This window comes from Hypanus sabinus, unplaced genomic scaffold (genome assembly GCF_030144855.1).
Source record: "Hypanus sabinus isolate sHypSab1 unplaced genomic scaffold, sHypSab1.hap1 scaffold_821, whole genome shotgun sequence".
NCBI classification, from domain to species: domain Eukaryota; kingdom Metazoa; phylum Chordata; class Chondrichthyes; order Myliobatiformes; family Dasyatidae; genus Hypanus; species Hypanus sabinus.
In genome coordinates, this window is record NW_026781674.1 from 126,731 (window position 1) to 143,525 (window position 16,795).

Consider the following 16,795-nt stretch of genomic DNA (forward strand, 5'->3'; position numbering starts at 1 on the left):
CTCCTACCTCTCAGCGATACATCAGACTCCAGCCGCAGGAGACGCTTCACAAACGCCCCAACTTCCCTCGGAGGGAAATGGAAATAAATCAGAAAGCGGACATTTACTTTGAGGTTTTCTCCGCTCTGAGGAGGCGCTCGGCGCTCGAGCGGGAGACGAACTCAGCGGGGTAACGCCCACTCGGCTTGTCCGCCTCCGCGATTGGTTGTAACCAGTGACTGACGTCGCTTCGCACCAATGGGAATAGCGCAGCGCCTGAATCCTCTGTTGACAGCGGTGGGGGAGGGGCTGGTCACGTGATTATTAGCCCAGCCGTTAAACCGATAAAGCTCGAGCACAGCAGCGCGTGGGTGACGTAAGACACCGCGCACGTGAGGGCAGATCCCGGTGTGGGGAGCCCGTGTGACGTCAGGCGCGTGAGGGGAGGAGCTGTGTGACGTCACATGTGGGAGAGCGCTGGCATTCAAAAGCACCTTAATGGTCTTTTCAGTGGGACAACAACATTAATCCCGGGTTTCATCACTGAATCCAGTGTTGTGGGATGTAAAGTCCCCTGTTATGTGTCCGGCTGTGCCGTGTTGTAGGTGGAGTGGGCAGCGTGGTGTTTGTCTCGATTCGGGTCACAACACCAGCATTGCCAGCGGGGTCCACACACAGTGTATTGGTCAACAGAAAACCTCTCGTCCCTGCAGTCTTTGTCTCCTGGTAAACTCAACACCCTGACAGTGCGGACCATAGATACCCCTTCCTCTCAGAGTCAGGGGATCATTCAGACAGCTGATCGCTGAGAGGAATTATATTTATTGGTCATTAAAGCTCACCCAGATTCGTTTGGCCGGATTTGATGTGGAGTTCGCGGTGTCACAGTGAAAGGGCCGGACGGCCGAACTCTCTCCGTTGTCCAAACATCCTTCCAGGTGAGGCGACACTTCACCTCTGAATCTTCCGGGGTCGCCCGATGTGGCCGCCTCTATACTGGTGATATCGGCTCCTCCGCAGTTGTGCGGGGTAGGGGTGTTTTTTGGGGGTTGTTAATTTCGATACTGTTCTTTTTTACGCGCGGGGGGGGGGGGTGAGGTGAGAGTTTGATTTTTTTCTCTGAACGACTTTCATGCTTTTTCTTTCTTTCATGGCTCTCTGGAGAAGAAAAAAACTTGCAGTTGTATATGGATACCTGATTTGATAATAAATTAACCGTTGAACTCTCCGCCCCGAGCAGGACTCAAGCATTTTCATTCCGATGCCCATTCCAGTTCCGACATGTCAACCCATCGTGTCCTCTTGTGCCAAGATGAGGCCACCCTCAGGGTCCAGGATCAGCACCTCATATTCCGTCTGGGTACCCCCTTCCCCAACTTGATAGCATAAGTAGGGCTGTTATCTTAGAATACGTACACAGGGTTGTTTTCTTTATCGGAAGGGTGGGTTTTGGGGTTTGATGATTAGGATGCTGTCCTTTTTTATGCGGGGGGTGGGGTGGGAGTTTCTGAACGACTTTCACGCTCTTTCTTTGTTTCGTGGGTCTCTGGAGAAGAAGAAAAACTCAGCGTAATTTATGGATACCTGCTTTGATAATAAATTAAACTTTGAACTACCCGCTCCGAGCGGGACTTCCCGGTGTCCAAACATTTCAATTCCGATTCCCATTCCGCGTCAGCCCATTTTGTGCCAAGATGAGGCCACCCTCAGGGTCCAGGATCAGCAACCTATACTCCGTCTGGGCACCCCCCCCCCCACCACAACCTGATAGCAGAAATATAGATTTCTCCTTCCGGTGAACAAATTTCCCTCCCACTCCCACTCCCTCTCTGACTTCTCACGTCCTCTCACCTGCTTATCACTTCTCTCTGGGTCCACTGCTCCATCCCTTTCTCCTATCCTCCACTCTCCTCTCCTATTAGACTCTAATTTCTTCTCCTCTTGAGCTTTCCCAGCTACCTGGCTTCACCTGTCACCTTCCAGCGAGACATTTCCTCGCCCGCCCCGATTTTATTCAGATATTTCTCCCATTCCATCTCAGTCAATAGACAATAGACAATAGGTGCAGAAGTAGACCATTCGGCCCCTCGAGTCTGCACCGCCATTCTGAGATCATGGCTGATCATTCACTATCAATACCCAGTCCCTGCCTTGACCCCATATCCCTTGATTCCCCTATCCATCAGATATCTATCTCGCTCCTTCTTGAAAGCATCCAAAGCACTGGCCTCCACCGTCTTCCGAGGCAGTGCATTGCACACCTCCACAACTCTCTGGGAGAAGAAGCTCTTCCTCAACTCTTTTAAATAACTGACCTCTTATTCTCAATCCATGCCCTCTGGTACTGGACTCTCCCAACATCTGGAACATATTTCCTGCCTCAATCCTATCAAATCCTTTAATTATCTTAAACGTTTCAATCAGATCCCCTCTCAATCTCCTCAATTCCAGCGTGTACAAGCCCAATCTCTCCAAACTCTCTGCGTAAGACAGCCCTGCCATCCCAGGAATCAACCTAGTGAATCTACGCTGCACTTCCTCAATTGCCAGAATGTCCTTCCTTAAACCTGGAGACCAAAACTGTACACAATATTCCAGGTGTGGTCTCACCAGGGCCCTGTACAAATGCAAAAGGACATCCTTGCTCTTGTTCTCAATTCCCCTTGTAACAAAGGCCAACATTCCTTTTGCCCTCTTCACTGCCTGTTGCACTTGCTCATTCACCTTCATTGACTGATGAACTAGGACTCCTAAGTCTCTTTGCATTTCTCCCTTACCGAACTCTACACCGTTCAGACAATACTCTGCCCTCTTGTTCCTGCTTCCAAAGTGGATAACTTCACATTTATTCACATTGAATGACATCTGCCAAGTATCTGCCCACTCACCCAGCCTATCCAAGTCTCCCTGTATTCTCCTAACGTCCTCTTCGCATGTTACACTGCCACCCAGTTTAGTATCGTCAGCAAACTTGCTGATATAGTTTTCAATGCCCTCATCTAAATCATTGACATAAATCGTAAAGAGCTGTGGTCCCAATACAGAGCCCTGTGGTACCCCACTAGTCACCTCCAGCCAGTCCGAGAAACACCCATTCACTGCTACCCTTTGCTTTCTATCTGCTAACCAGTTTTCTATCCATGTTGAAACCCTGCCCCCAATGCCATGAGCTCTGATTTTACTCACCAATCTCCTATGTGGCACCTTATCGAATGCCTTCTGAAAATCTAGGTACACAACATCCACTGGCTTACCCTCGTCTAACGTTACAGCCTCAAAAAACTCCAACAGATTAGTCAAGCATGATTTGCCCTTGGTAAATCCATGCTGGCTCGGCCTAATCCTATTTCTGCCATCAAGATGTGCCACTATTTCGTCCTTAATAATGGACTCAAGCATCTTCCCCACGACTGACGTTAGGCTAACAGGGCGAGAGTTCTCCGTTTTCTCCTTCCCTCCCTTCTTGAAAAGTGGGATAACATTAGCCACTCTCCAATCTTCAGAAACTGATCCTGAATCTAAGGAACATTGGAAAATGATTACCAATGCATCCGCAATTTCCTGAGCTACCTGCAGACCATCTGGACCCGAGTATTTATTAGCCTTCAGTCCTACCAGTCTACTCATCACAGTTTCTTTCCTAATGCCAATCTGTCTCAATTCCTCTGATACCTTATGACCCTGGCCCATCCACACATCTGGGAGATTGCTTGTGTCCTCCCTGGTGAAGACAGATCTAAAGTACGCGTTAAATTCTGTTGCCATTTCCCTGTTTCCCATAACAATTTCCCCCAATTCATTCTTCAAGGGGCCAACATTTTTCTTAACTATCTTCGTTCTCTTCACATAGCTAAAAAAGCTTTTGCTATCCCCTTTTATATTCCTGGCTAGACTGAGCTCATACCTGATTTTTTCTCTCCGTAATGCTTTTTTAGTTAAGATCCGCAGTTCCTTAAAACTTTCCCAATCATCTGTATTCCCACTTATCTTAGCCCTGTCATACTTCTTTTTCTTTAATGCTATACAATCTCTGAATTCCTTTGTCAACCACTGTGGCCCCTTCCCCCTCTTTGAATCCTTCCTTCTCATTGGAATGAACTGCTTTTGCATCTTTTGTATTATCCCCAAGAATATCTGCCACTGCTGATCCACTGTCTTTCCTGCCAGGACATCCGCCCATTTAACTTTGGCCAGCTCTTCCCTCATGGCTCCGTCGTCTCCTTTATTTAATTGCAACACTGACACCACTGATCAGCCCTTATCTCTCTCAAATTGTAGATAAAAACTTATCATGTTATGATCACTACTTCCTAATGGCTCCTTAACTTCAAGATCTCTTATCAATTCCTGTTCATTACACATCACCAAGTCCAAAATTCAAGTCCAGAGTTCCTGGTTGGCTCAAGCACAAGCTGTTCCAAAAATACATCCCTTAGACACTCCACAAACACCCTATCCTGGGGTCCAGCACCTACCTGATTCTCCCAGTTCACCTGCATGTTGAAATCTCCCATAACGACTGCATTACCTTTAGCAATGTTAACTCCCTAATCAACGTACCCAATAACCACGCTACTGTTTGGGGGCCTGTACACAACACCCATTGGGGTCTTTTTACCCTTACTGTTCCTCAGCTCAATCCACACAGACTCTACTTCCCCTGTTCCCAAGTCACCTCTTGCTAAGGACTGAATCTCATTCCTCACCAACAGGGCCACCCCACCCCCTCTTCCCATATTTCTGTCTCTACGATAGCACGTATACCCTGGTACACTCAATTCCCAGGCCTGATAACGTTGGATAACCTCTACCCACACAGATAGAGACAGATACCCTTCACCCTAAACCCCTCCTCGCCTGGGAACCACAACTAACTGATCCCACAGCCCGGCCTCGGGCGCAAAGCTGAAAACTGGGCTGCAGGACCAGAGATTCCGGAGCCTCCAGCCGTCCGGCAGAGCTCCTTCAGTCCGGAAGGAGGGTTCAACTGGAAACGTCGACTGTTGATTCTTTCCGATAGATGCTGCCCGGCCTGCTGAGTTCCTCCAGCATTTTGTTTGTATTGCTCTGAATTTCCAGCATCATTTGTTTGTGAGTTACTTCTCCGTTGTCCCTCCCGCCTCCGTCCACTGGTCCCTCTGTAGGGACCTCCGGCCACGGCCGGTGCAGCCCAGAAACTCGTACTAAACGCAGGCGCAGTGCCGACCGTAGCTGTCGCCGGCCGTTATTCTGTTCAGGCGTCCGTGAAAAACGTACTGATCTTGGGTTTGTGGAAATCAGGGGCCGGCTGCCGTGGAAGCACAACTTTTTGGGCCGAAAGGCCTGTATCGTACTATAGGTTTTCCATGTTTCTATGAAAAGCGCTGGGAACGAGATCTGCCGGACGGCTGGAGGCTCTGGACTCTCCGGTCCTGCAGCCCAGTTTTCAGCTTTGCGCCCGAGCCCGGGCTGTGGGATCAGTTAGTTGTGGTTCCCAGGCGAGGAGGGGTTTAGGGTGAAGTCTATCTGTCTGTGTGTGTGTGGGTAGAGGTTATGAGTGGACTGTGGGTGTGGGGTGAGAGGAGTGACGTTCTGGGGGACCGTATTCGGAGGAGTTGCTGTTGTAAGAAAGTGGGATGATCGGAATTTCCGTGACCGGGTCAAATAAAGTTGTAAACAGGGGAGGAACTGCTCCGTTGTGTCGGACGCTCGCGTGTACTTTCAGGAAGCAGCCATTCTCTCTTCAAATGAATTGTTGTCTAATCTTGCTGCTAACATTGTGTTTGTTACAATGCCCCAGAGTCTGGCAGAGCTGTCACCGTCATGGGCTGTTGGTTCAGATTGGGATGGCGGTGGGGTGTCAGTGACCTCTGTATCAGAGAGCAACACGGGTTTCTACATCCTCTTGTGAGATATAAATGTCCTCACAGTGGATTCGGATCAGCTGGCATATCTGGAGCTTGCAAGGGGAAAGAGAATAGAGAAGGGGTGAGGAGAGAGAGTATTAATCCGCAAATCATCATCCGGGATGGAGGGGTACAGGAGCTGTCTGATAGATCGTTTTACAGTAATTGTATTTTTATATAATCTCACAGACGGTGACTGAGGAAGGAGCTTGGTGAGGGAGGATACCCGGAGGTGAGCAGGTCAGACACGTTATCAAGACAGTGACAGTGATGTGATATCCTGTGTCATGGGTATAGACAGTCGTCTCAAATGAGGGATTTGTTTGGTGATGCCGCTTCCCTGGAGGTGGAGGAAAGAGGACACACAAACAGGTGGAACCAGCTGTGGGAAGACATGGTTTGTCAGGTCTGACGATGAGCTGAATGTACCATAACTTTCAGACTGAATCAGAAAACCATTCTGAGGGTATTTGAAATGTCAGAAGCAGGAGAGATGTGATCCCATGTGTCCATCAGACCCTCACTGAGATGGTTCCAGTTATAACGTGCAGGGATGAAAGCATTGTGTTTGGGGCTGATTTAATCACTGATTCTGACACAGTGAGAGGGTTAGTTTTGCTGTAAGGAAGTAATATTAATGGAAGACACAGGAACTTCATCAATTGCCAGTTGTTTAGCAGATGTGACCAATCTCTGTCACGTTGACATAAACATAGACTCGCAGTGGTGACAAAGGGGTGCAGTCTGGTTTAATTCAGGTTGGAGAGGGGTGTGGAGTTTTGAAATCAATGCCTTGAGGTGCCACCATCGTTAATTTACCATGTCCGGAGTGGCGGGTCACACAGCACGGAAACAGGCCTTTGGCCGGCCATACCTGTCCTGACCATCCACTCACTGTCTACACTGGTCCCATTTATCAGCACTTGGTTCACAGCCGACTGTATCTCGGCAGTTTCAATGCTCATCCTCTTCGTAAATGTTGTGAAGGGACCTGCCTCCACCACCACCTCGGGCAGTGAGTTCCAGATTTCAGCTACCCTCTGAGTGAAAAGTCTCTTCCTCAGATCCCTCTAAACCTCTTCATCCTCTGCTTAAAACTATGCCCTTTGATCGGTGACATCTCTGTCCCAGGATCGTGGCTGATATGGGCATCAGTGAGGCCTTTGATAAGGTTCACATGGTAAGTTCCTGTGGAAAGTCAGATCACACGGGATCCAGGGAGAGCTGGCTCACTGGATGCACAGTTGTCTTGATGGTAGGAAGCAGAGAGTGATAGTGGGAGGCTGTTTATTGGACTCGAACCCCGTGCCTACTGAGGTTCCACAGGGTTACATCCCATTGCTCTGATTATTCATTGATATTTAAATATATTTGCATTTGCACAGTTTGTTGAATTCTTTGAACATCAACCATTGCTACGTCATCTAGATCAATAATTTGGTTAAGAATACACAGGATATGGAGAGTAGATTTGCAGCATGTTCAAACAATTAGTTTTTCTTAAAGAGATTAAGTATAAACTCTCCGCTCTGTTACCCTCTGCGCACACGACCACCTCCTCCCCTTACCGTCCTCCCTCTCACCCTGACATTGGACATACATTCAGGGTGAAAGTGAATTATTTCGGGGAATCTGAAGGGGAATTCTTCACAGAGGTTGGTGAGAGTGTGGAATGAGTTGCCAGTGGAAGTGGAGGATGTGGGTCTGATTTAGACACTAAAGAGGAATTTGGGTGAGGACGTGGGTGGGAGGTGTATGGAGGCTCTGGTGCAGGTAGCTGGAACTAGGCAGTAACAACAAAAACAGGTCGGCATTGGCTGGAAGGGCCGAAGGGCCTGTTACATTGCTGCTGCTCTCTTTGACTCTAATAATATTCTAATTTGTAATTTCCACATCAGTTCTTTGCTGTTCATGACTGAACCCAAACATTTACCCAAACAACAATTGTATGTCTCTTGGCTGGCTACAGAAAGCACTTACCAGCTGTGATACTTGCCAAAGTGGGTGTTACTAAGTACCGACCATGCAGGGTGCCCAAACTTTTGCTTTGGGCCCTTTTCCTTTTTTGTTATTTTGAAACTGTAGAAGATGGAAATTAAAATGTAATCTTGTTTAAAATATTAAAGAAATGTGTCATCTTTGACTTTATGCCTTTCGGAAATCAGGTCATCTTTTACTCGCTGAGCTATTCACAGTAACAGAAATTTTGACCAGGGCTGCCCAAACCTTTGCAAGCCACTGCTGGACTAAGTGTGTAAATGTAGGACGGGTCCACGTTGAAAAATAAATGTGCCAGTTTTCCAAAATTGCCCCCTTCCACCCGAGGCCACGAATATATCAATCACCCCTCGTATATATTTTCGTCAAATATGAACAGGATTCAGCACTCCATGTGTGTATATGCAATCGTGATCAGACCAGAACACGTACATGAGAGGCCAACTCAGAAAAATAAATCATCACTCTGGAAGAAAACATTAACCAGTGGAATGAGTATGACCCTCCATGAGAGACATCCTAACGATCTGAGCAGACGAGATGGTGACAAATGAGCCCTGAATAAGGACGTTAACTCCAAAGTCATTCTTCCACAGCCAGAGATTTGAGAGGCGAAGAAAATCTCAGACAGAACTACAGTCAGCTCGACTTCTTCAGTCTGCAGGAAATTCAAGGGAAACTTCTTCACCCAGAGTGATGACAATTTGGAACCCATCACCACAGAGGTGGACAACAGGGGAGGATTTGAAAGATCTGTTGTGGAACAGAATCAGGTCCAGCCGGCCTGAGTTGACTCTCTACTGTACAACTAGGTGTGTTATAAATTCACTAAGTACCGGAGACAGTGTTTAAAATACAACTGATTTATTTGTCACAGATCTAGTCCCATTAAAGATGAATATGCAGCAGATGAAACTCCTCCCATGCCCAGTGACCAGGGTGCAGACCTGGGTGTGGTGAGCAGCAGCAATAATTGCAGAGTTCAGCACCGACAACGGCTACGAAGGATGAACAGCTCTGATGGGCAGGAGGGTGCAGAGTTGCCCATGTCCCCCCACCTGCCGGGGAAAATCACAAACTGTTATTGTTACCACGCTGCTAATGAGAGAGAAAGAGAGACAAAGGGAAAACATACTGGGACTGGAACATTTGCTTCAGATAAGGGAGAGACAACACCGGGAGTGAGAGACTTGTTGTTCCACCATATTATGACTCCTGCAAGACTTATGGCTCCGGAGAGGGCTGTTTACTTGGTACTATTCTGTTCATTAAAATTCTTCAGTGGACAGCTGGAGTGGGCTGGTTTGATGGACTAAGCCATTCAAAACTGATTGACACCTGAGACCCCGTGAGTAGGGATAAAATTGAGGTCTGGGGAGATACCCCTCAGACACACCAGGAGACACACTAGTGAGCACTGCTTGAGTGTTGGAACCCACAAGAAGGTGTGGGGCATCGGGGACCGAACAAAGAATCGGTCAGTTTAACTCACAGGGCCGGTGGGGGCTTGTGTGTGTGTCCACCCTTGCCTGGGTGATGAGTCCACCACAGAAGAATGGTCGGACAGAGGGGTCATACCTGAATGGCCACAACACATTGACGGATCGAGAACATAAAGGAAGGTTTGACTGACTGTAGCTGTCACTGTTCGCTCGCTCTCTCTTTCTCTCTCCAACGATTAAAACACAAGAACCAACAACTACCTCAGCACGTATGAACTGAACTGAACTTTATATTCACATATGACAATTCATTATCCCCTAGACATCGATAGAGCTTGTTTATTATTGATTATTATTATACCCACACTTTTAGGTTTAGTATTGCTAACGTGTATTATCTATATATTTGCATTATTGATATTGATTTGTATATTTTACTAATAAACAATGTTTGAAAATAGTACACCCAGACTCCAACGGATTCTTCTATCTTTGCTGGTCAGACACCCAGTTACAGGGTACGTAACACAACCACTCTCAAAATTGCATTCAGCAATGGTGATGGACAAATATGCAGCATGCAACTCATTGAAACTTTCTCCCCAGTGTGAACCCGGTAGTGTGTCACAAGTGTAATGCACTGTAAGGTTTCACTGCTGATGCAGTGGACTCTCTGCAATGTTTCCCTGCTGAGTTAATGGCTTCCCTGCAGCAGCAATGTTTAGGGTACGACTAGCGATAACAGGGTTTTGGAGTGTGGGGCTATCCAATGACAGAAATGTTCTTTCTTGTGAGTCTGGTAGAGAGATTTTCATGGCCTTTTGCTGGGGAGAGATGAGAAGAAGAGAGAGTGGGCTCTTTTTCTTTCTTTTTCATTACTTCACTAACCATCTAGTCAAAGTAAGAATTGTACATCTCAGTCGTTTAATCACATATTGTGTATCGTTTGTTACTGCGGGGGTACTGATTTGTAACAGGGGATACGTCACACGGCATACACCCAAACAAGATTTCTTAAGTTTGGCCGGGCTGGGGGATATCACCCCCTATATTTAGCTGCTAGCCGAAGTAAGAGTTGCACAGGGTTAGATTACTGAGTGAATCGCTTCTGAAATACACAGCAGGTGAACGGTCTCTCCCCAGTGTGAACTCAATGATGCACATTAAGTTGATTTTGCTGAGGAAATATCTTCCCAACGTCTGAGCATGAGATCGGCCTCTCCCCAGTGTGAACTCACTGGTGTCTCTGCAGTTGAGATGTCGGAGTGAATCACTTCCCACACACTGAAGCCTGAATTATGCTTCACCGTACGCTCTGCGTAGCCGAGTACCCGACACGGCACTCTAGGCCATACCGTACGCCGTAGCCTAAAGCACACCTTACGAAAATGTAACTGTGTGTCACAGACTGCGAGAACTGTGATTGGTCTGCTTGGTAACAGCACATTTCCTCCTAGAGATTTCCTGTTGCTTCAAAGTTGGGAAAATGGACCAAATCGAGGAGAGGTTAAGTCAGGAAGTCAGAAAATATCTACATTTGTACGACTCTTCATTGGTATATTATAAAGACTTGCAAATGGTATGAAATTTGTGCAAAGAAGTTTCCACAAACATCAGTTTGGACGTCACGGACTGCACAAAGAAATGGAAAAACTTCTCTCTTTTCTGCGCTGCAGTGATTTCAATAACTCTTATTCAGCATCTATTAGCTCCAAATCCAACAAGATGAACTCAGCAGTTACCATCATTCCCAACTCCACAAGTCAATTCAACACAGTAGCATAGAACCCCAACGCCAACTAGCATTTTGCCAGAGCAACACAGACACACAAACTCACAAGTAAAAATGCACACAATGGCATAGGCCACTTGCGTGGGCTACTGTGTATGATACACTGTAGCGTCTACACAGAGGTATAATTCAGGCTTGAGTCTGTGAATGGCCTCTCCCCAGTGTGAACTGACCAGTGTTTTTGTAGGTGGTGTGACTGAGTGAATCCCTTTCCACAGTCTGAGCATCTGAACCGCCGTTCCGCAGTGTGAACTCTCTGATGGACCTTCAGGTCAGTTGAACAAGTGAATCCCTTCCTACAGTCCGAGCAGGTGAACGGCCGCTCCCCAGTGTGAACTCTCTGGTGAGCCATTAGGGTGGATGACTGAGTGAATCCCTTCCCACACACTGAGCAGTTGAATGGCCTCTCGCTAGTGTGAACAGACTGGTGTCTCAGTAGCTGCGATGACAAAGTGAATCCCTCCCCACAGACTGAGCAGGTGTATGGCTTCTCCCCAGTGTGAACTCGCTGATGTACCTTCAGTTTAGATGACAGAGTGAATCCCTTCCCACAGTCTAAGCAGGTGAACGGTCGTTCCTCAGTGTGAACTCTCTGATGTACCTTCACTTGAGATGACTGAGTGAATCTTTTCCCACAGTCTGAGCAGGTGTATGGCCTCTCTCCAGTGTGAACTCGCTGATGCACCTTCAGTTGAGATGACCGAGTGAATCCCTTACCACAGTGTGAACAGGTGAATGGCCGCTCCCCTGTGTGAACTCGCTGGTGTGCCAATAGGTGGGATGAATGAGTAAATCTCTTCCCACAGTCTGAGCAGGTGAACGGTCGCTCCCCTGTGTGAGCGCGCTGATGCACCATTAGGTGAGATGACCGAGTGAATCCCTTCCCACAGTCTGAGCATCTGAATGGCCGTTCCCCAGTGTGAACTCTCTGATGTACCTTTAGGTCAGTTGAACAAGTGAATCCCTTCCCACAGACGGAGCAGGTGAACGGCCGCTCCCCAGTGTGAACTCGCTGGTGAGCCATTAGCGTGGATGACTGAGTGAATCCCTTCCCACACACTGAGCAGGTGAATGGCCACGCCCCAGTGTGAACAGACTGGTGTCTCAGTAGCTGCCATGACAAAGTGAATCCCTCCCCACAGTATGAGCAGGTAAACAGCCTCTCCCCAGTGTGAACTGACTTGTGTGCTTGTAGGTGGGATGACTGAGTGAATCCCTTCCCACAGTCTGAGCAGGTGAATGGCCTCTCTCCAGTGTGAACTTGCTGATGTACCTTCAGTTTAGATGAGCAAGTGAATCCCTTCCCACAGTCTGAGCAGGTGAATGGCCTCTCTCCAGTGTGAACTCGCTGATGTACCTTCAGTTTAGATGAGCAAGTGAATCCCTTCCCACAGTCTGAGCAGGTGAATGGCCTCTCTCCAGTGTGAACTCGCTGATGTACCTTCAGTTTAGATGAGCAAGTGAATCCCTTCCCACAGTCTGAGCAGGTGAATGGCCTCTCTCCAGTGTGAACTCGCTGATGTACCTTCAGTTTAGATGAGCAAGTGAATCCCTTCCCACAGTCTGAGCAGGTGTATGGCCTCTCTCCAGTGTGAACTCGCTGATGTACCTTCAGTTTAGATGAGCAAGTGAATCCCTTCCCACAGTCTGAGCAGGTGAATGGCCTCTCTCCAGTGTGAATTCTTTGATGTACTTTCAGTTGGTATGAGCCAGTGAATCCTTTTCCACAGTCCGAGCAGGTAAACGGTCTCTCCCCAGTGTGAACTCTCTGATGTAGCTTCAGTTTAGATGACTTAGTGAATCCCTTCCCACAGTCTGAGCAGGTGAACAGCCTCTCCTCAGTGTGGACTCGCTGGTGAACCATTTGGTCAGATGACCGAGTAAAACCTTCCACACAAATTCAGCAGATGACCAGCCTCTGCCCAGTGTGAACTGACTGGTGTGTCAACAGGTGGGAAGACCAACTGAATCCCTTCTCACACACAGAACAGGTGAATGGCCTTGTCCCAGTGTGAACTTATTGATGTCCCTTCAGTTGAAATGTCCATCTGAATCCATTCCCACTGTCTGAGCAGATGAATGGGAATTGCCTGTTCAAAATGACAGCCGTGGCAGTTGGTCAGATCATAGAGTGAATCTCTCTCCGCAGTCTGAGCGGGAATGATGATCGAGTGAATCCCTTGCTCCACTTCTTAAATACCTGGACAGAGACAGCAAAACTGGTGTGTTGTGTTTTAGATTTCCGTAGAGAAATTCCTTGTGATTTGTAACCTGTAAAAAGATGAACAAAATCCATCAGTGGGTGCAGGACAACATTTCAGATGAGATCACTGAGTTGTCAAGCTGTGAATTGATATCACACTGTTACAGAGAGATTCAACTCAAGTTGGAGAGAGAAATCATCTTCTAACTGGGCACAGTGCTGGTATCTGGAATGACCCTGATGCTCTTCCTGTCTCTATAAGAATGGGGCATTTCTGCCATCTCCAATCTGTGACCTGGCTTAGTTTGACTCTCTCCATTGGCATTATTCCCTGTTCCCACTGAGCTGCATGGGGTCCTGGCCCCACAGTAACTGAAACACTCTCACCGAAAAAGCCAGCAGTGCATTCCACACATTTCAGCCCTGGGAAAACAAACCTTTGGCTGTGCACACGATCAATGCCCCTCATCATCCTATACACCTAGAAAAGGCACTAAACATAAACAAGGAATTACACATTGCTTTGAGGATTTGTCAGATGCACACAAAATGATGAAGGAGAAGATTGGGTAAATAAATGCAAGAGGCTTTTTCCACTGAGGTTGGGTGGGATGACAATCAGAGGTCATGGGTAAGTGGGGAAGGTGAAAATGTAATGGGAACATGTGGAAAAGCTCTTTACTGAAATGGTTGTGAGAGTGTGGATTGAGATGCCAGCACAAGTGGTGAATATGAGCTCGGTTTCACCATTTAAAAAAAGTTTGGATAGCAGCCTGGTTGGTAGGGTATTGTTTTTGTGTAAAAATGACCCAAGGGATATCAGGGACCAAATTCACCACAACCACAAACTGTTCCTACTGCCACCATCCAGGAAACGGTACCACAGCGAAAGGACCAACAGGCTCCTGGACATCATCTTCTACCAGGCCATCAGACTGATTAATTGATTTCTATGTTTTCTTGACTGGCCTATATACAAACTAATTATTATAAGTTAATTTAAATTACACATTGCACATTTAGATGGTAACGTAATGTAAATATTTCTACTCCTCATCTATATGAAGGGTATTTGTAATAAAGTCAATTCAATTCACCCTCTCCAACATATGTTCTGTCAATCTAGCTCCCATTCCTCCTACAACTTATTTAAACCACATCACGCCCCCCCCCCCCCACGCTACCTCTTGCAAGCCTTATCACTAGGATATTAGTTGCCTCTTGGTCTGTTCCCCTAACTAACAAGTCTCCTATCAATCCTTCAACTTTCCTCTGTAAGGTAATTGCCCACAACAGTGTCTGCAGTGGTCTACCTGCTGTTGTGCGGGATAGCAACAAAGTACTCAGCGATGGCTATTTAACCTCATTCCCCTTCCTGACTCTCACACAGTTTCCTATGCCCTGCACCTTGGGTGTAACTCACCTCTCTTCATGTCATACCTATCACCACCTCCAACTGCTGGATGATCTGGAATTCATCCCTTTCAAGTTCCAACTCCTTAAAGTGCAGGGTTACAAGCTGCAGCTGGATGCACATCTTGTAGGTGAGGGCATCAGGGACACTGGATGACTCCCCTCCTTCCCTCCAATATCCCCTCTTATTTGTAATAACCGGTGTGCAGATAAATCTTGTACTGTGCATTTTTTACCCAGTGACAAGATGTGCACAGTGAATTTTATATAGAGAGGTATTCATTTTCACAGCTGGCAAATCACTGTCAATAGGAACTTTGATCTCCTCTGGGTTTGATCCAGTTCATCTGCACTCTCACACAACCTATGTAGCAGGCCTGTAACGGGTAATGAAGGATTTTCTCACCAAAGCTTTTGCACACTGTCCATATGTGATTTGCTTGCTAAATTATGCTTTAAAAAGTCAGGTTTCCAAATAGCACTCCATTTCTTCCCACTTGCAAATTCTCCAGCAACTTTAGCATCAACACAATGCACACAGATAACACCAGTTTCTGTATGCTGCATAAATATTTCCCCTGAACCCTCCCTCAAGTGCCAGACGGTGGTGAACTCAGTGATGGCAATGCCAATGAATATGAAGGGAAGGGCAGTAGTTTGTCTCATTGGAGTCTGGCACATTTGTGAACTGAAAGCTACTTGTTGCCCAGGGCAAAGGTGTTTGATATCATTATGTACCCAGAGAGAATGGGTCAAAACATGTTCTCACCGGTGAAAAGTCCAGAGCAAGAACACGCACAAAATGCTGGAGGAACTCAGCAGGCCAGACAGCATCTGTGGAAAACTGTACTAAAGCTGAGTTCATCCAGCAATTTGTGTTGCTTGGATTTCCAGCATCTGCAGATGTTCTCTTGTTAGTAATTGGGGAAAGAACAAAGGTGATTTTCTCAACTGGTGATGTAAAAGATTTTGTTCCCTTTCTCCGAGTTCCTAATCCTTGCATTTAGATAGCTGGAGCTCAGCTCTGTCTGAGAGATCCATCGGTTCCCATTCCCTCATCAGCCGGAAGCTCCCCGGGGCCCGTGTACGGATCGTGGGGCTGAGAGAGAGGGAAGAGGACAGGACTGTCCCGGGATTGCGGGTCACGGTGCCCGCAGTTCGCAGGAATCGTCCCTCAGTCGGTGTTTAAGATAAAAACACAGAGAATCGATCTTACCTGCAGACGCTATTTCCAAGGCCTTCTGTGTACCATGCGCATGTGTCATGCTTTGCGACGTCATTGGCCCCGACGCCTGCGCAACTGTTCGGTTCTTCAGCGCCAGCGACATTTTAAACGCACCGCCTTATGGGTAATCCCGGAGCCATTAAATATTTCTGCAGGCTCTGGTTCAATATTCATAACTCATTTTTTTCGTGTGTGTATAGAAAAATCTGCATCTGTTTTAACGCAGAAAGCTCCCATAAACAATATACTCAATATCAATGTGTATCCAATGCCAAAGTAAAATGCAGATATAAAACACAGGAGATTCTGCAGTTGCTGGAAATACAGACACACACACACACACTCAAAATGCTACATTTTCGAGTGGATTTACAAACCTCTCCTCTCACTCACTTATTCCGTGGATTACTGAACTTTTCCACTTTACCATCTTAAGACTTTAAGCATTGTTTCCCAAGCTTGATAGTTTGCGAGCTATATATACTCACAGCACTGTTAACTTCTGTGTATTTCGTTTAATCTTTTATATTTGGAGTAGATACAGATAAAGATAGTGGTTTTCACATCGAAACCAGACTCCATTAGTGATCTATTGCTGCTGGTCCGTAACAATTGTGCAGTCTGAGGCACAGTCCTTTAAAATTGGTGAAAATGACCCAAAACGTTGAAAAGAGCGGGGAAGAAGGAGTTTAACCAACTTCGTCCGGAGCCCTGAACAACGTCACAACCACAGTGAGCTCATCGTCTTGTTCAGCCCGGAGAAAATCATGCAGGAAATTCATGCAGGTGTATAAGATGATGAGAGGCATTGGACGTGTGGATAGCCAGAGGCTTTTCGCCAGGGCTGAAACGGCTAAC

General features: G+C 46.9%; 1 protein-coding gene across 3 annotated transcripts; it reads right to left on the reverse strand.

The window, feature by feature from the left end:
• Positions 1-1,102: 1,102 nt before the first annotated feature.
• On the reverse strand, positions 1,103-15,994 carry LOC132390261 (zinc finger protein 229-like). 3 transcript variants are annotated; one of them, XM_059962870.1, is made up of 4 exons: positions 15,929-15,994; positions 11,614-13,367; positions 7,845-7,943; positions 1,103-1,525 (listed from the first exon to the last, which is right to left on the reverse strand). In XM_059962870.1, the coding sequence occupies exons 2-3, from the start codon at positions 12,958-12,960 to the stop codon at positions 7,875-7,877; spliced, it is 1,416 nt and encodes a 471-aa protein (XP_059818853.1). In that variant the 5' UTR covers positions 12,961-13,367; positions 15,929-15,994; the 3' UTR covers positions 1,103-1,525; positions 7,845-7,874. The 3 variants fall into 3 exon arrangements, with proteins under 3 accessions (XP_059818853.1, XP_059818854.1, XP_059818852.1); XM_059962871.1 differs by lacking the exons at positions 1,103-1,525; positions 7,845-7,943 and adding an exon at positions 8,459-8,920; XM_059962869.1 differs by lacking the exons at positions 1,103-1,525; positions 7,845-7,943 and having other exon boundaries at positions 8,459-13,367.
• Positions 15,995-16,795: the final 801 nt, after the last annotated feature.